The sequence below is a fragment of the Agelaius tricolor genome, unplaced genomic scaffold, assembly GCF_023055355.1.
Source record: "Agelaius tricolor isolate 1412-34295 unplaced genomic scaffold, bAgeTri1.0.p SCAF_1, whole genome shotgun sequence".
Classification (NCBI taxonomy): Eukaryota; Metazoa; Chordata; class Aves; order Passeriformes; family Icteridae; genus Agelaius; species Agelaius tricolor.
This window is the reverse complement of record NW_027269261.1, coordinates 96,938,408-96,957,292: the sequence shown is the minus strand read 5'-3', so window position 1 is coordinate 96,957,292 and position 18,885 is coordinate 96,938,408. Positions and strand designations below refer to the sequence as shown.

The window sequence follows — 18,885 nt, the reverse complement described above, 5'->3', positions numbered from 1 at the left end:
TAATTCCTCAGTTAAGCAGTCGGCACCATGACATGTTTCGTTGCCAGTTTTGGTGGGTCAAAGTAGTTAAAAAATGGGTCTGATCCATAAGAGCACTTGTCACCCGCATGGGATGAGTGTGTAGACCATGGCATGGGTGGCACTGACGGGATTTAAGAAGCGTATGAAGAAAGTGCTGAAGCGTGGGACTCTGAGGAAGGCAGGGTCGAGCGGTGACAGCGCTGGCAGAAGGCAAGAGGGCTGCAGCTGGGGCCAGCACGGCTCACGCCCGAGGGAGCGCCGGCAGCACTGGGAGCCCGAGGCTTCCCGGCGCCCCGGCCAGCCCCGCAGCAAACCCGCACCCGCCTCCCACGGGTGGCCCTGCCTCGGGCGAGCCTGCAGCCCTGGCGGGAACCGGGGCGAGCACCTGCGGTGAGGAAACCTGGAGGAGGACGTGAGGAGGGCGGCGGTTCCGGGGCCAGCGCCGCGGCCGTGTGGCCGCTGGGCCAGCCCGGGGAGCGGCGGGGAGAGAGAGGCGCGGCCGGCCCGGGTGCCCGGCGCGGGCAGGGGCAGAGGCAGCGGCGCCGCGCCTCGGACTCCGCCTCACCGGCACCGAGCTCCCCTCCCTCCCTCTCTCGCTCGCTCCCTCCTCCAGCGCCAGGCTCGCAGCGGCGGAGCATCGCGGAGGCAGCACCCGCCCTTCCCGGCCGGCCGGCGGCGCGCACCGCCCCCCCGCTCCCGCACGCAGCCCGCCGGCGGCGATCCGGAGCCCTCCGCGCCACCGCACCCCCGCGCCGCACGCCCACCTCCGGGAGGATGGGCTGCGGGCGGCGGCGCGGCAGCCCCTGAGCTCCCCGAAGCCGCGGAAACAAAGGGAGCGAGCAGCGGCAGCACCGGGCCGGGGTGGATGCAAGCAACCATGAAAGGCTGGGTCTCCGCCTCCTCCGCTGCTGCCAGAGAGCTGCCGGCTGCCGCTGCTCGGAGGACTACCCTGTGAAGGGGGCGGAGGAGAGGCTGGCTGGGTTCGCCGTGCAAAGGTAGAAGGTGTAAGGGAGAGGCGGCAAGAAAATGTCTTCTTCGGTGGGGCCCCGCGGCCCTCGCCCGCCCACGGTGCCCCCCCCGATGCAGGAGCTGCCCGACCTGAGCCACCTGACAGAGGAGGAGAGGAACATCATCATGGCAGTGATGGACCGGCAGAAAGAGGAGGAAGAAAAAGAAGAGGCCATGCTCAAGTAAGCAGACGCTAGTCATTCATTCATTCAGGCACTCATTCATGCACCGATCGCCGGCGGGCGGAGCGGGCGCTGCCACAGCGGGAGCCGGCCGGTGCCCGGAGCCGGCCGGCTTCGCCCTGCGCGGCGGGGCTGGCGCCGCGGAGCCCCGGACCCGCTCCGCTCCCGGCCCGTAACTTCCTCCTCCCCCACCCCGGGCAGCTCCTCCCGAGGCAGCACCGCCGGGGGAGCCCGGCACGGCGGGACGGAGCGGGACGGCGGCCCTCCCCGCCCCGAGGGAGCCGGCGGCACAGGGCGGGCGGAAACCCCGACACGGGGGTGAGGGGCGAGGTGGGATTCCTTTGGGGTCCCCAAAACCCCGCCTCTGCCAGGAGGGGCCGCTGGGTGGGGTTTCCCTCCGTGCGGGAGCCTCCGCGGCGGCCGTGCTGCCCCCGCCTGGCTCGGCCCCCGCTGCCGCCCGCCGCGGGGCCGGGGCGGCTGCCCCCGCCCGGCACACCCCCGGCCCCCGCTCCGCCCGCCCGTGCCGCCGGCCCCGGCCCGCCCGCTGCCGGCTCCAGGGCGGGCAGCACCGCACTGTGGGGCAGCAGGGCGTCCGCAATTAGGAAATAGATGGAATTAGTCGCACTGCTCATTCCAGCGGGCGGGCGGGCGTGCGTGGTGGCGGGACGGCGGGGGAGTGGGTTTATCCCGCTGCCGGCGGCACGGGGAGGGGTGCGGGGAACGCGGGGTGTGGGTAGGTGCCATGTTTGGAAACCAGATCCTCACAGCCTCTTTTGAACCTTTTCCCTCACCCCCTCGTCCCTGCCAAGCATCGCATGTGATCACATTTTTTAGCCTCCTCCGTCAGTCGGAGGCTTCAAACGTAACGTTGCTGAATCGCCTACTGCGAGTGATGAGAATAAACAGATTGGAGTCGTGGCCTGTGGAGGAGAATGACGGTTCCTCCTCTTGTGACAGCCCGTCAGGCCTGCTCGCTCCGGGCGGGAGGTGGTGGGAGAGGTGACTGGAGCCTCTGACGCCACGCAGACCCTCCGTGCCACAGGAGGTGTATCCTTACCTCACTGCCGCCTGCTTGCGTGCACCTGTGCTCGGAAGGGATGCGCTGAAGGGGTGACGTGATCTGGGTGTTTCTTTGGGCTGCATCGGAAATACCCACTTGAGCCATGCGGGTGCCAGCGCGTCCCCACGGCTGGGGACCCAACCCCCGCAGGCTCCCGACTTCGGCTGTGCGTGGTGAAGCTGGGACAGCGTTTTAGTACAGTGTTGTCCCTGTCCCTTCCTATCCGTTCTTGACTCTGAATTTGTACAGGGGCTACTAGAGATCCGTGCAATGGTGGGTGCTGAGGCCCAGCTGCCCGCGCTGTACTGGCTGGGAGCTGTCCGGGACTGTGGTGCTTGGATCTCAGTTCAAGACGAAGAGTTCAGTTTGCTGTTGCAGTTCATTGTGCTTGGGGTGTGGCTACCCTTGGAGGTGGGGTGATTGGAATGAGAAATGTTCTGTGGGAATGCATTGTGTTAGTCACTCTGGGGAAACGTGAGTGAAGGATCCCTCCTCAGTTTCTATTCATCGGAAAAAAATTAAATAAAGGAGCAGCTCAAAGGCTCTAAACTATATGTATCCTGTTCCTCGTCCTTCAGCACAGCTACTTCTCTACAAATATTTAGCTTTTATTCCATGAAGAAGATTACTGGTTCTGTAATGATGTTGTAGAGGGATACTATAAATCTTACAGCGGCTTTCCATTTGTAGAGATGGTATTTTCTCAGCCCTATTCTTGTTAACACTGGGTAGAGAATAAATTTTCCTCCTTTTTAGCTCTCCCCTTTTTTTCTTTTTCTTTCTTCTTTTTATTTTTTTTTTCTTTCCTTTTTTTTTCTTTTGCATTGATGTTTCTGAATTCTGGACTGATACTTCCTTTCCTATGAGATTATGGGAATCTTCAGCAGTTTCACTAAATGAACTTAGGACACTTAAAATAAAATTTTTAGAAGAGGGCAAAAATGGTGCTTTGTGAATTCAACTAGAAATTACTTTATATTATTTTCAAAGGTTTGTAATACCCAAATTTCAAAGTCTATTTCCCTACAAAAGTTATTTCAAATAATGAAAATGTGTACTCTCTATTGGCCTGAGAAATTGTGATTTTAAATAGATTTCTGTCTTTATTTAAAGAGCCAGAAATGAAGGGAAAATACATTGGAAAACTTATAAACCTGTATACTCACTTTAGCTATATTGTTAGTTTGTAAAAATCAAGTCACAGCATATATTTTTTAATGGGTTATGATTCAACTCTTAGAGAGTTTTACACACCTTTCCATGGAGTAACTCTTTTTAAGACTGGACTTTTGACAAGAATTTGCTTCCATAATTTTATAATGAGTTGTTACAAATATACAGTGGTGCTATCAGATGACACAGCTATATTATAAAAGTCAGATATCACCACCACCTCTTCCTATTATCTTTGTTAAAAGATTTTCTGATTATCCAAACGTCTCAACAAAACTGCCACCAGTTTTCATTAAAACCACCTGGTGGAGAAATGTTTCCATCTGTAACACCCACATGCAAATCTGTAATTTTCCCTGAAAGTGAAGCTGAGAATCAGTGCTGCAAACTAGGCTACCTTCAATCCTGAGCTGATCAGAGGCCGGATATGTGCTGTCTCATGAATCATAAGGGCTAAAAAGGGTGCAGCATTTCTCTCCTGTTCTGGATGTCCTGATAGCAATGAAAGTTTCTAAAACAGTACTTGTAATTTTCCTTTCCAGCGCTCCCCATAGCAGAAAACAATAGGAAGAAATAGTGGTTAAATGACTATATTCTTCATAGACTGGTTATAAAATTGTGGATCCAGGGGAATTTGAAGTGCTTGTGTGAGTGGACTATATGGATTTCAGGAGAAGTGGAAGCAGCTAGGGTGATCGGTAAAGAGGCTGTGTCCCTCTCCTTTGGGTCTGTACCTCTCTGTCTTCCTGATCCCTGTTTCTGACTGAGCTAAAAGCCTCCTTGTAAGCCCTCTCTGCCAGTTCATGCTGACATCAGCGCGTACTGCAGCGTGCCAGCCGCGAGCAGGGCGCCCTACAGGGCGCAGGACTGTGGGCACTCAGCTGCTTTCACTGCCTGCACTGGAGCATTGCAAACACATCCTTCCCTCTGAGACCACCTGCTCACTCCTTTCCAGGAACTGCCCTGTCTGTCAGTTGCTGGTCTGCTGAGTTTCCTTCAGCTGTGTGGGGCTAACAGAGCTTGTCATCCCCCTAGGATAAAGATGTACATCTTATACTGGCCACAGTGGCTTGCTTTTTCTAGGCACACCTGGTCAGCGGCAGGGACCTTGTCTTCCCCGCACACTTCTGATACCAGATTTCACACTGCTGTGGGTGGTGTTTGTGGAAGGGGAACTCTTTGCTCTGTCCTACGACTTGTTGAATACCATGGAGTAATGTGTTGAGCAGTTTGGGCTGTTGTGAGAGCTCCTTCTTTGGCATGATTTACAAACAGGTGTTCCTTGGCTTGAGGAACACTTTGCCATTAACTGATTGCCTTGAAATTGCCTTCACATTCAAAGGCAAGTCCTGCATTCCTTCTGTAACAGGGTCAGTGTCACCAGGTATTCCTGGGACCATGTCCATGCCTTCATTCAGTGAACTGTGATCCTAGTCTGTTGCATGGCACCAAAGACTCAAATCCACATAAACACTTAGATGCTTGCCAGGCACTAAGTAGAAACTGAAACTTCTTCAGTGCAGTCTCACAGTCTGGGAGTAGGAAGCAGTTCCTCCTCTATCTCATCTTGGAGCTTCAGGAGAGCATCACTTTCCTATTTGCCACACCTTTGAAAACTGCATGCAGAGCAGTCCATTGGGTAGATGGGGTTTTAACATGGTATGCTCAACTCTCATCCACTCTTGTTTCCCTGTTTCACACTGACTTTGCTAGGTTTTGTGCATATCTCTGAAGACTATAGTCTCTATTATCTCTTTTAATGGTACTTGGCCTTAGACACCCAAGCTTTCGCTTTCTTTGTATGAATAAATGTTTGCATAGAACAGTAGTAAAATGGCCTCCTCTTGCAGACTAATTCACATGGGAGGCATTTTTTCCTGTTTTACTTGGGAGATACTCCTGTAGCTGGAAGGGAGGAGTTTCATGTTGAGTGGCTGATGTCTAGCCTGTAGTCCAGATATTGCCCAACAGGTGACTGATGTGACTAAAAAATTGTGAAGAAGCATGAAAGGGTAAGTTTTCAATGAGACTGAAGAGCAAAACAAACCATCATTTGCAAAAGTGTGTGTGTGTGTAAAATTGAAAGAAAAAAATGTTTGAAGATTTAGAGTGTACATTTAAGCACTAGATAGCCTGAGACAACTATTTTGCTTGTGGGTATAAGGTGCCTTGAACTGAAAAAAACACAGATATATACAGCAAACTGCAATCACAGAGAAATCACAGAATTATATATATGTGTGTACTTAAGATGAAGTTTGCTTATATGTAGTTGTGTGCCTTAGCTCATTGGGTTAGGCAAGTACTAAGTGGAAACTATGGCAGCTGAGAACACAGCTAGTTGAGTTCCAGTTCTGTTCAAATTTTGGCCAGTAATTAGGAAGTGGTTCCTAGTTACCGTGGCATTCATTTGCTGGAGCAAACTTAAGAGGGGATAAAAGCTCTTACTAAGCTTCTGATGGGACATAAGAAGGCTGTGAGATTGTTGTCTGATGCAGTAGTACGAAAATTAACTAAGACACAGGAGTTTAGTAATTTAGTAGTTTTGTAACTCTAATTGAGTAGCTTCAGTAGAGGGGTAGCACATACTTGAAATCTTCCCATTTTAAAAGTTATCTCAGGATTTTTCATATCAGTTAATAATTAGGGGAAAATTGATGCTAATACCCTATTTTGACCACCTAGTGTGGTACACAAGCATAATTTTAATAAAAGTCAGATCTCTAGAATCAATAGGGATATTGCAGCTGCTCATCTTTCAGGGCTGCCAAATCCTGATCACTTGCAGTTGGTGAGAATATCTGTTTCAGGGTTTGCAAAGTAACTTCTCTGTAATTCCCTTGGGGCACCTGGAAACTTCCAGCCTGCACTACTGTGTAACTGAAGATTAACCAATGACCAGGAGGCTTGTGCTCTCAAGCAGTTTTCTGGAGATGGTGTCTTTCCTTGTCCCTTTCTAGCTCTTGGACCACACCTAACATGTCAGAAAACATTGAATACTGCTCAAAGGGGGTGCCGTCCTCATTTTGTACAGTACCCATGGGCAACAGGAGGAAGTATGGTTCCAAGACCTTCTTAGCCTGGATGCTGTAAGTCCCTGGTAGTAATTGCCCTTCCATAAACAGCAGGGAAGGAAGAAGTAGGATCATTCTTCCTCTCTGTTGAAACTGGGCCACTTTCCAGAAATAAAAGTGAGAGTGAAGGGGCCATCTTGCGGAAGTCTGGCTTTATCTTATCTTTAGATTGAAAGGTCGAAAGCCTATCTTTAATTCCACTGAGAAACAATGGAGGAATTGAGAGTTCTGAGAACTGGTTGTGCATTTGGCACCAAGGAATTGAAGGATGAAATAGATAAACAATACCAAGACTCTCTCCTCTGATTCAGCCTCGCTCTTATTTATTCTTTCCATGGCTGCATGAATCTCACTTTCCCTGCAGTGGAGCAGGAGGAATGGAGGCTTCTGCTTGAGAGCCTTTATTTCTTCCTTTGTACTTAAAGCAGTTTGGAACTGCCATGTTTCAGACCCTATGGTGTTGTACGGAGCAGAGTGCAGGTTGCTTACTGTGTGCATGGGTATTTTAAGCTCCTCAAATCACCCAGAAAGACTGTTCAAATATTACCTTGCACCTCTTCCTGGCAGTGCCAACTCTGATCCTGACACCCGAGTGTACAAATCCACCATGAAACGATTTTACTTCTGGAGATTGTCTGATACAGCCCCCTACTGAGTGCAGGGCCACCTGCAGCAGGTAGCCCAGGACCAAGTGCAGGTGGTTTTGGAGTGTCTCCAAGGATGGAGACTCCACAAACTCTCTGGACAGTCTTTTCCAGTGTTCAGCTACCTTCACAGTAATAATTCAGATGGAACTTTCCAGGTTTCAGTTTGTGTCCATTGCTTCTCGTCCAGTTGCTGGGCAAGTCTGGGAAGAGTTTGGCTCTGTCTGCTTTAGTCCTCCCCACTAGGAATTTACACGTGTAAAAAGTATTCTGGATAGTCTTTCCTCAGGCTGGACAGCCCCGCTCTCTCAGCCTTTCCTCATTGTGATGTGCTCCCATCCCTTGTCTGTATTTATAGCTCCTTGCTGCACTGGCTCCAGCATGTCTTTCTTATACTGAGGAGCCCAGAAGTAGATTTATCATCCAGATGTGGCAGAAAGCAAAGATCATCACTTTCAGTCTGCTGATGATGCTTTTCCAGGGCAGCCCAGGATGGCATTGGCCTCCTTTGCTGGAAGTGTGTGTTGCTGGCTCATGTTCAGCTTGGTGTTGACCAGGAATTCTCAGTTGCTTCTGTGCTTCTCTCTCTTCTTTCCAGCTGGTTGGGCCCCTGGGATTTTTCTCCTTGTGCAAGACTTATGCTGGATGTTTTCAGGCTTACAAGAGAGACCAGTATCTAAACATATTCTCAAATCATTCAGAGGAAGGATTGCCTTGGTCACTGCTCCTCACCCTTTCCTCTTTACTGCCCAAGGCCTTTGCTCAGAGAGGACAAGAGAGAATTTGAACAGTGCAGAAACTGTAGTGGCCTTTTGGCCAATGGAAGCATCAGAAGACATTTAACAACATTTGAAGCCTCAGGTTTTCATCAGTCTGAGAGGGCAGGTATGGCCATAAATGTGTTTTTATCAAGAAGACAACTTGTGGTGACCTCAGAATTGCAAGGAGTGTTTTCATGACTTTGAGGGTATTTCAGAGAATTCATAGTGATTTTTTCACTTGAGGGTGGACTCATTTTTCTAAGGAGACTGAGGATTCAAAACATACTCAGAATTGAACACAGTCACTAGCAAGGCAATTATGAGGCAGTCATTGACTGATCTACTGGGCAGCATCTCACTGCTGAGGAGGAGCAGGAGACTGTCAGCAGACAATAGCAGATTGATAGGCATTTCTTAAAAGCTACAGAAGAATGGGAGGTGATAGGGGATGACAGACAGCAATAAGCATCCCTACCATCTTTAAGACACAGGCTTCAGATGGGCAAATGTTGAGCTTTCGGAATGTCTGAGGTGCAAACTGTTGTCCAGAGCTCTTTCCTGGCCCCAGTTGAAGTGGTTTTATTGGAATGCACAGGGCGTTATTGCTGCGCATGCGTCTTCCCACATGATTCTCCACTTGATGCAAGATTCTGCCAGAGCTTCATTGCCAGCTTTGTCTGACATTGCAGAAGTACTTTCTAACTAAGAAGTCTGTCATTCTTCAAATTCAGGGCATTATCTGTGCCCTGCAGAAGGGTGAAGACAAAGACTCTGTGAAAAAAACATGATCTCTGGGCAGGAACTTCTAAAAGTACAGAGTTGTTATAAACCTTATCTTAAAAGGAATTATGTAGAAAAGGCTTCTTCTTAGAGGGGGAGGGTACTATCCTGATGTTTATTTTTCTGGAAGATAGCAGAGGGAGAACAGCATTAAGAGAGATTTGAAATTCTCAGTCTTGTCAATACCCTTTTATTTCTGAAGACTCATACAAAGAATCTTTTGCATCCTTGGGTAGGAAAGCATCTCACAAAGACGTAGTGTGCTTCCTTCATCAAGTGGTTACTAAGCATTTTAAGACTTGAGATTAATGCCTTAAGAAAAGGCTATTTAAAAATACTGCTGCCCCTGTATTCAAGCTTGTTGAAATGCAGGCATTATTGAAGGTGGAAAATGACAAAACTGAAATTCTGTTTTGGGTTGCCAATAGTTAGAGCCAATTATAATTTCCAGCTCATTTTACCTTCTCCTTCGCTCTATCCACTGGTGGCTGCTGCATTTGTCTACTCCCCTGGGCCTATCAGTTTTAATTAATAGATGTTAGCATGCAATTATGTTTTAGGGGAAAAAGCTTGCATGCCTATAGTCTGAATTCAGTTCCCAGCAATAATAAAACATGTAAAAAAATCTTATGTCATCAGTTACAAACACAGAGTGAGTAGTATCATTCTGCTTTTTGAAAATACTTGCATAAATTTACAATTACTGAAATTATTTACACCTCACCAGATTTACACCTCTGTATGATTTGCCTCAGTCAAATCCAGGTAGTAGATCTGTAAGGACGCAGATACCTTATCAGATATCTACATCTGTCAAGAATTATTGTTGTTTTGTCCCTTATTTTATACTTCACAGATACGGTAAAATATTATGCAGTGTTTATAGTGTAGCTTAGTTTGGGAATCTAGACAGTAAATTTCAGTCAGACTTACTTTTGATATTCACAACAAGCAGCAGCAGCAGAAAATAATACAACTATGAGCCTGATTTAATGGTTTCTTAGATAAGACAATTGATAGGATAGCGTTGTAGTTCTTTGTACTTAGAACTGAAGTAATCATCTTCAAAATTTGATTGCATGTCAGATACTTATGTCCAGAGACTTTTAAGCAAGAAAGCCATGTTCCAAATATATTTTCTGGCACTGTTACAGAGGCAAGAAGAGCTAGTTGCAATTTTCAGAATAATAACACACAAAACCATTCATACAGTTGCCACTTCAGAGGCATGAAGAGACACAGCATGATGAGTAGCTTTTTCCAGACAGTTCTGGATTGATTTAGAACACCTATTTAGGTAAAAATTTCAGAGTTTCTTCACATTTTGTGTGTCTCATTTTCAAAGTTAGGACTTTGTACACTTTGCCTATGGTAAGCACTGTTCATACTATTGAAGATAAGGGAATGTACCTGTCTGTATATGGAGTTTTTTCAGATATTTGTAATAAAAACATAGTGTTAGAAATCTCCTAATGTTTTCATCTGTCTTTCCTATTTTAAGGCCTCCTGGAGTCACTGAAGATCAGTATTTGCCCTGAGAGTTGCTTTTTGATCAGGGATGAGCCCAGCAGATAGAGCTACACTTCTTAGTGATGACTGTGGTGGATTTAGCAAATTAACTGTTTCAAATATTGAGGATCTGAGGTGTAACCAAAAAATAATTTTCTGTGTATTTTGGGCTTTAGATAAACACTAACTTCTCGTGAATTTCTAGAATGCTTGTTTAAATGCCTTGTTTCAGAATACAGTTATTTGAAGATCCTTAATTGAGAGTTACTTTTCAAACTTCATTATGTGAAATTTACTGGGACATTGGTCATGAAAGGAGAGCAGCCCAACAACATTATTTTAGTGTAAGTACTATTATATTGCAGGGAAAAAGGGTACTACTTTTAGCAAGAAGCAGAGCACTCTGTTTATTCTGAAAATTGCTAATGGAAGTCTTCACACGCTTGAACGACCTAAGTGTGAAGTGTCTTCTCAAGTGTTTCTCTAAGTTACCAATTCTGCATACTCTGAATTGATCAAAGTCTTTATGTATCCAAAACTCTGTCTACATCTTATTCTAGCTGGTCTAATAAAAGGGCATACATTTTTTTGAACTTTCTTTGGACTGTGAGCCTAGCGAGCACTAAGAATCTTGTAGCCACTGCTCATGAAGATTTTGCCTGCATTTTTGTAAAATATATATTAATTTTAAAGTCTTTGAATATATTGTGAAGGGTTTAAAATCATATCCATAAACTAGGATGATGCAATCGTTCCATTGATACATCATTCTGTATTCTCTTTCCAGATACTTAGAAAATCTGTGGTCCTACACTATACAAACTATCCAGAGTTTTCACTGTGAACTGCTTACATCTGTGGTTATTAATCATGTTAAAGATTAAATATTTACTAATAGGATTTCGCAAGAAATTACAATGAAGCAGTTTATGTAAGAAAGGCCAGTCTGGGAGCTGAATGATTGAATATGTTTACTTGTGTTTTGTGCCATGATTTTTTAGTGTAACTATTTTCTTTTAATGATTCCATTGGTCTGGGAAAAAGCATCAAGATTTATGCAAAACCACATATAATAACTGTCTGAGCTTTCTCATCAGTTTCTTTGCACAATTTCTTTAGCACTTGCAAATTCTAAGAAAGCAGAGTATTTTTTAATTTATATTCCTTATTCTCTACATTTTTAATTACCCTTGTATATGAAGTTATATTCAAAGTAAAGTAATTGCACTTTTGCCTATTTGTAGTCTTAACTTTAGAATCATTTTGACATTTGACATCAGGAGAATAAATTTTGTACTGATTAAATGATACTGCACAGATGTATATGAAAAATGAAAGCTTGAGCAGTAAAATAATGTGAAAAAGCTATAAGTATTTTAGTTAATTTTAGTGGTAAGTCTCCTTGGTACTGTTATTTATTGCAGAAAGTTTGACATTGCATGACAAACTTCAGCTGTACAGTTTAGTGTTCTGCTGGTCATGTGTTTTTAGCTATAGACATGGAACAGGAAGGCAGCTGTTTGATGGAGCACATGGAGCATGAGCTGAGGCAGTTTAGAAGAAAGGACAGAATTTATGAGGGCCCTAGGTTAACTCTATTGATTTTGGCCCAGGATGCTACCTGCAAAGTGTCAGGGTAATGGGTTTGCATTTTATGGATGAGAATTAAAAGAAGTTTTATATGTGTATATGTGCTTGTGCCTAAGAATATAGAACTATTCAGAAATATGTACAAGTTGCTTCATGGACTTTAATTGCAACATTATGTTGCTTAGTGTTGCTGTAAACATGTGGAGTACGTTGGTGAAAGTTGTTAAAAAGCTGAAAATTGGACAATTTTCTTGCAGTCGTATCTTAAGGACGAGTGAGACTGTTGCTACAATGGACCAGCAAAACATATTTCTGTGGTCCTGTGTCTCTGCTGAGTTTGAATAACTGTGGTGACTCTCTGACTAGAACAAGTCTCACTGGAAGCACATCTGTTAACTGAAGTAAAACCAAAGAGTTCTTCAGTCTGTTGAAATGGGATACCCCTGTGTAAATCTTGTGTTTTGCAGACTGAAGCACATTTTACTCAAATGCTTCCAGTAATTGTTCAGTTACACTCCAAACCTTACATAGAAAGTAAACCTAAGAGAAGTGAAACCAAGGCATGGCTACCTGCTTTTCTGAAAAAAAAATTAAAAGAAGACCAAACAAACTTAAACCCCAAACAAACAAAAAAACACCCCACTTTATTTATCACTGTTTGGAAGTGTATCTGTATTTTTAAATTATTTTGTGTTCTGCATACCCCTAACTTCCTGCAGTCTGATAGTGTATATTGTTTTCCTTTTGTTTCTCCAAGAAGCTGTTTTTCAATATTCTCACAGAAAGGAGCTGTATTTACTCAAAGGTGGAAATTGCAGAATTATATCAATTGATTCTGCTAGTGTATATGTAAAAAGTGTGTAAATTCCTTATGAGATTAAATGCACAGTACATTTTTCTTGTATTTCAGAGCAAAATTAGATATTGATTTTTTGATGAGAAATCTATTCTAAGAATATAGAACCTCACTAATATATTTTGATTCTTGTATTTTGTGTTTTTAAATGATATTATATTGATTGTTGTTTTTAAATTAAAAAGCTCTCACTTTTTCAAGCAAAATATTTTCATCATTTATCTTGCAAAGGGTTTTTATATCTTTCTTCATTAACTTAAAACAAAACGCCACCCCTTAAAAAGGTATTTTTCAAACAATTATCCACTCAAGTTCTATCAAGTTCTTTCTAGTTCTTGGGAGTCAACTGGTCAGTTCAGGAATATACAGGTTTGTTCACTTGTAACCTCCCTTTTTCTGGTGGGCCTGTTTCAAATTCTGAGCTTGTCCCTGTCTGACCAGGTTTAAGCAGCTCATGTAGAAAAGGAGCTGAGGAGTTCTGGTTACAAGGATGGTGAGACAATGCTATATCTTTCATTCAGCCAAGGTGATCTGATTCTTTCTTGGTTTTTGCTCTGTATGGGATCAAAGGGAAAAACCTGAGATTTTGGTGATGTAAAGTAAAATTAATGACATGAACAATATGAGGGAAGAGCCTTGAGGAGAACAGCAGCAACAGGAATGCTCCTTGTTATAAAGGGGTTTGCCCTCTTAGTTTTTTACAGGGTTTGTAGTTTGGGAGTGCTTTCAGCTGTATCCCTGAAACATTTATGTTTGTGTGTTTTTTTCTGCCTGCATATAAGTGTTTGCCATATTTCTCTGAAACCAAGACCTGGACAGAGTGATTCATGGTTTTTGTCTCATTCTGTTTAGATTACTGCAATGCATTGTACTGGGATTAGCCTTGAAACTTCCCGTTGATCTCATATTGTACCTTTTTACTTTTATCTTTGCTTTCTATTACATTTCATCTTAATACAAAGCTTTTTTTCCCGTGTACTGGTAGACTAAGACCACCAAAGAAAGCCTTATTTAAAGTAGAAAAGGCAGGTAACTTTCACATACAGCTCTAGTGAAGAAGACCTAAATTTGAAAGCTTTCTATGAAAGCCAAAGTTTGATGAACTTTCTGTGAGGGCAGCTCACTAGTTATGTGGAAGTTGCAGGGGTGGAAAGGAAGTAGTCCTCCTGGCAATATACTTAATGGTGTGAAATACCAGGTGTTAAAATTCGAAGACAGGCACTTGTATGTCTGGAATTCATAAATAAACCAAGAAAATCAATAAGTGACTTTGGCAACTGCCACCCTTTTGACTCCTTTGTCAGAGGCCAAGAACTGAATGAACAAGAAAATTAAAAGTGTTTTCCCTGAAGGAAAAGTACATTTTCCTCCAGGCTAAAGTTGAGGCTACAGAGAGTACAGGAACGCTTTTATTGCTGTGTGCTCTGCTGGGTTCACTGTGGCTGGATGCTGGGTGGTTACCAAAGCTGCTCTGTTGCTCCCTTCCTCAGGTGGGCAGGGGAGAGAAAATATAATGAAAGGCTCATGGGCCCAGATAAGGGCGAGGGGAGATCACTGAGCAGTTACTGTCATGTGCAAAACAGACTCAGCTTGAGGAAATTAATTTAACTTACTGCCAGTCAGAATCAGAGTAGGATAATGATAAATAAAACCAAATCTTAAAACACCTTCCCCCACTCTTCCCTTCTTACTGGGCTCAACTTTACTCCTGATTTTCTCTATCTTCTCCCTCAGAGCAGCATAGGGATGGGAAATGGGGGCTGCAGTCAGTTTATCACATGTTGTCTCTGCCATTCCTTCTTTTTCAGGGGAGAACTCCTCACAGTCTTCCCCTGCTCCAGTGTGGAAGAGATCATCTTGAGTGCCATCATGCAGTGCATGTAGGACAACCAGGGGATCAGGCCCCGCCAGCCTGGGATTAGGAAAGGCAGGTCCTGCATGACCAACCTGGTCTCCTTTAATGACCAGGTGACCTGCCTAGTGGATGAAGGAAAGAATGTGGATGTAGTCTACATGGACTTCAGTAAAGCCATTGACACTGACTTCGTCTGGAGAAAATGGCAGAGGACATTAGCTAATGTCTGTCTAAGCCCATGGCTTAGACAGGTGACCTCTTAACTGGGTTAAAATTGGCAGGGGCCGGGCTCAGAGAGTTGTGGGGAATGGAGTCACATCCAGCTGATGGCTGGTCACTAGCGGTGTTCTCCAGGACTCAGTATTGGGGCCAGTCCTGTTTAATGTGTTTATCTGGATGAGGAGATTGAGTGCACCCTCAGTAAGTTTACAGCCAATGCCAAGGTGGGTGGGTGTGCTGATCTGCTGGAGGGCAGGAAGGATCTGGACAGGCTGGATCCATGGGCCAGAGCCTACTGTAGGAGGCTCAACATGAGGCCAGGAGCTGGGTCCTGCTCTTGGGTCACAACAGCCCCAGGCTGTGCTACAGGCTGGGGGCAGAGTGGCTGTAAAGCAATTCAGGGAAAAGGACCTGGAGCTGCTGGGTGACAGTGGCTGAACATGAGCCAGCGTGTGCCCAGGTGGCCAAGAAAGCCAATGGCATCCTGGCCTGTATCAGCAATAGTGTGGCCAGCAGGGCCAGGGCAGTGATTGTATTCCTGTACTTGGCACTGGTGAGGCCACACCTTGAGTCCTGTGTCCAGTTCTGGGCCACTCACTACAAGAGGGACATTAAGGTGCTAGATTGAGTCCAGAGAAGGGCAACAGAGCTGGTGAAGGATCTGGAGTGTTCAGCCTGGAGGAAAGGAGGATCAAGGGTGATCTTATCTCTCTCTAAATCTGCCTGAAAGAAGTTTGCAGCAAGGTGGGGGTCAGGCTCTCCTCCTGGGCAATCAGCGACAGGAGGAGATTGTGTCAAGCTGTACCACGGGAAGTTCAGGCTGGACATCAGGAAGAATTTCTTCATGCAAAGGGTGGTTAAGCATTGGAGTGAGCTGCCCAGGGAAGTGGTTGAGTTGTTGTCCCTGGAAGTGTACAAGAAAGGACTGGGTGTGGCACTTAGTGGTAGGGTTTAATTGACAGAGTGATATTTGGTGTAAGGTTGGACTCAGTGGTCTTGGAGGTCTTTTCCAACCTTAATGCATTTATGATTCCATGATTATCCCAGCAGCACTAACACTGACACTGATGGGCTTGGCCTTGGCGAGTGGTGGGTCCATCTTGGAAGGCAGCTGGCATTGGCTCTGTTGGACATGGGGAAGACTTTGAGCAACTTCTCACAGGAGTCACTCTGTAGATCCCCAGCTACCAAAACCTTGCCACACAAACCCAATGCAGTTCCATATTTTTTCAGAATCTAACAGTCTGCAAGTTTTTTATACTGTGAAGTAAAGTCTTTCTTATTTGTTAGCAAAATATCCTTAGGAGAGCTGCATGTCAGGGCTGTCAGCATCCTATTTTTATTAGTTCCCAAAATATGTTTTGTTTTATGTTGGAAGCCTGAAAAGTACTGCTAGAGTTTGTTCTCTAGAAGACAGTTCAAATCATGCCCTATAGTATTATGGTTCTTCCCAGCTGAATTCATAACAGTTTATAAAGTTATAATATATGATTCTTTATCTCATACTGTATTTTTCATTAAGGCTTTCAACTTTACTTACCTTACAGATGTTTAAATCACGGTGGTTACATGGATATTTATTACATCTATTTCTGACTTATTACATAGACATAGACTCTGACATCAGAGTTCAATCTGTAATATTTTAGGAACATGTGCAGTTTTTCCTCATTCCAGGCATTATAATCATATTCTTAATAAAATAAAATCTTAGCCAAATCAAGCTGAGTTAAGGAGCCATTCTTAACATAATAAATTACATTTCTGTTTAAGGTGAGCTTCCTAGAAAATTGTAAGGAAAATGCAGTGTTGTTCAGTGCAAATGTCATGCTCAGTTCATAAAAATTGCTGAGAGGATGAACTGCAGTGAGTGTTCAGAGATACAAAGCACTGTGCAGTCATGGCAGAGGGTATGTCTGCACTGTCCTGGGTGTGTGGTGACAGCACTGAAGCTGTGCTGTTGTTTCCCAGGAGGGGATTTGGTTGTCCAAACACAGCTGGTATTTGATATGTCCGATGGTACTACTCCTTGACTTTAGGAGTGAGGATTGGGTGGGAAGCTGGTTGCTATTGTAAACCAGGTTTTGTAGCTGTGGGCAGGAGGGAGTGGAGGGAGTCTGGAAGCTGGTGTTGGATTCTGGAGCTGACCAACAGGGAGCTCCCTTGAACCCATCCTGGGTATTTCCTCAAGTGGAAGTGGTTCCCAGACCCTTTGTGTTTCATTGCTGGACACAAACAGCAGTGGCAAAGGTTCCAGATCAGTCAATGATTCTGACTGGGTTTTCAGACCTGTGCAGCAGTGTGCCACTTTCTTCAGATCCCTCCTGCATAACTTTTGAGATCACTATCTTTCCTTTGGGAATCTTTCATTTCTCAAATAGTATTATGGCTGTTGAGGCTAGAGCACATTCCTTCCACGAGAAGCAGTACCTTTTGAATGTAAATTATCATAAACTGCCATCAGTGAAGCTGAGATTCTTTGATAACATCTTTATTTTATTTTATTACATTAAATGTAAGCTTCATGTTAGCTAAAGTGTTGTAAATGCCCTCAGAAGGTAACCACTAGAATAATGAGAAAAGTCTGCAAAATAGTCAGCATTTTGCCTTGTGCTGGCAAGGCTATTCACTAGAAAAGCTGTGGTTGCTTAGTTGCTATGGGAGAAAAGAAATGAAGAGAGAGGATGAGAGTGCAGTCATGGCATTGTGAGGGACAGCAGGAAAGGGGAAAGGACACAAGTAAGGGGGAAACTATAAGAAAGTACCCATCCCTTAAGGCACAAGAAGTTGGACTCAGAGCCCATTACAGGCAGTGCTGTGGGGATCAGAAGAGGAGGAATATATGACGGGAGCAAGATGTTAGGAGAAGGCTGGAATTAGCTGGGATGGGAGTCTGGAAGTAGGCTGTGAGTGCTGCAGCTGACTATAGGTCTAGTACAGAACAAGCGTAAAATAGCACTTCTTCACACTGAGAACTGGGTAATGAAAAGTGATGGATCCTCTGGTAGCAGACCTGGAACTTGCTTATTTATGTGTCTGTTTCCCTTTGGGCTTGAACTGGAGATGGTTAAGCGCACAAATCAGAAGGAGGTGAACATTTATTTTCAGTGTGATAATAAATAAATTAGAAGGCAAGTAGAAAACACAAAGGTTTAGAAATCCTCAGAGTGTAAGCCAGCCTCAAGACTGTGAAGAGAAGGGTCTGAGTCATTAGGTTCAGACACTTGAGGATTGGCAGAGCTGCTTTCACAGATCTCAGCAGGCTCAGGTGGTACAGCAAGAGCATCCGGAAACACAGGGTAGTTTGACTGAAGAAGGAAGTGCACAACTCAGTTCATTTGAATTCAACATTCCCAGAAAATAATAATTTCATAGTATTATCTGACTACTCTTTGGCTGCCCCGTACCTTCTCACTAAAAGATAGATCCATGTAAGAGATATGGTCTGATTTAAAAAAAAAGGTTGGTTAGCTTTTATTACCAAGTCCTCTGCTTGTTTGTAGCAGAGGACTTGGAAACGAAAGCTCAACCACATCTTAGAGTTCCTAACCTGATGGTAGTAATCCACATTATTATTTTTCAAAGCAATTTGCTATGTTAATTCAGTCTCAGAATTTTGGATCTTTTTTGAAGCTCCAGAATTGACTTTGAGTACTTGGAATTTGCTTTAATCTTTTTACTCATAAGAAGAATTCCCCCTCTGTTTAGGAAAGACCCCTGTTACCACAGGAGCTGTATGATGGAGTTCATAGAAATGCTCTGAACCAGGAGATTACCTTCCTAACAGAGTAAGCAGAGAGGAGTGAGATGAGATTTAAAGAAAGTAGATCTGTTTTGTTAGTCTCAGGGTTTATAGGCAGGGTGCCATGTCCCCTGCGTCTGTCCAGCCTTGTCATCTCCAGCCTGACATATTGGAGGTTATGTGCATGTACATATTAATCTGTGCAGGCTCAGTGCCTGAGGGAATGGTGTGTGTTTGTGTGTTTTTGTCTTTAATTAAAGGTGCCATCTCTGCTTATTTGGGTAGGTGAAGAATGGAGCTAAAAAGAACTGATTAAATGGAAAGAAAAAGGAGTAGAGGATGTTGACATTTGAGGCAAGTACATCTAAAGCCTTAGCAGGTGAGGAGAAGGGTGAATAATGGGGGCCAAAG

General features: G+C 44.6%; 1 protein-coding gene across 22 annotated transcripts in view; it reads left to right on the top strand.

The window, feature by feature from the left end:
* The first annotated feature begins 635 nt into the window (after nt 1–635).
* The window catches only part of RIMS1 (regulating synaptic membrane exocytosis 1), a 306,557-nt gene continuing 288,307 nt past the window's right edge, over nt 636–18,885 (top strand). For 13 of the 22 annotated variants that reach the window (XM_071444802.1, XM_071444874.1, XM_071444813.1 and 10 more), the window contains exon 1: nt 639–1,211. In XM_071444802.1, coding sequence (XP_071300903.1) covers nt 1,048–1,211 — 164 coding nt within the window. In that variant the 5' untranslated portion in view covers nt 639–1,047. Of the gene's footprint in view, nt 1,212–18,885 lie in introns of all 22 variants that reach the window. The other 9 variants (XM_071444977.1, XM_071444896.1, XM_071444890.1 and 6 more) reach the window with 3 other exon arrangements.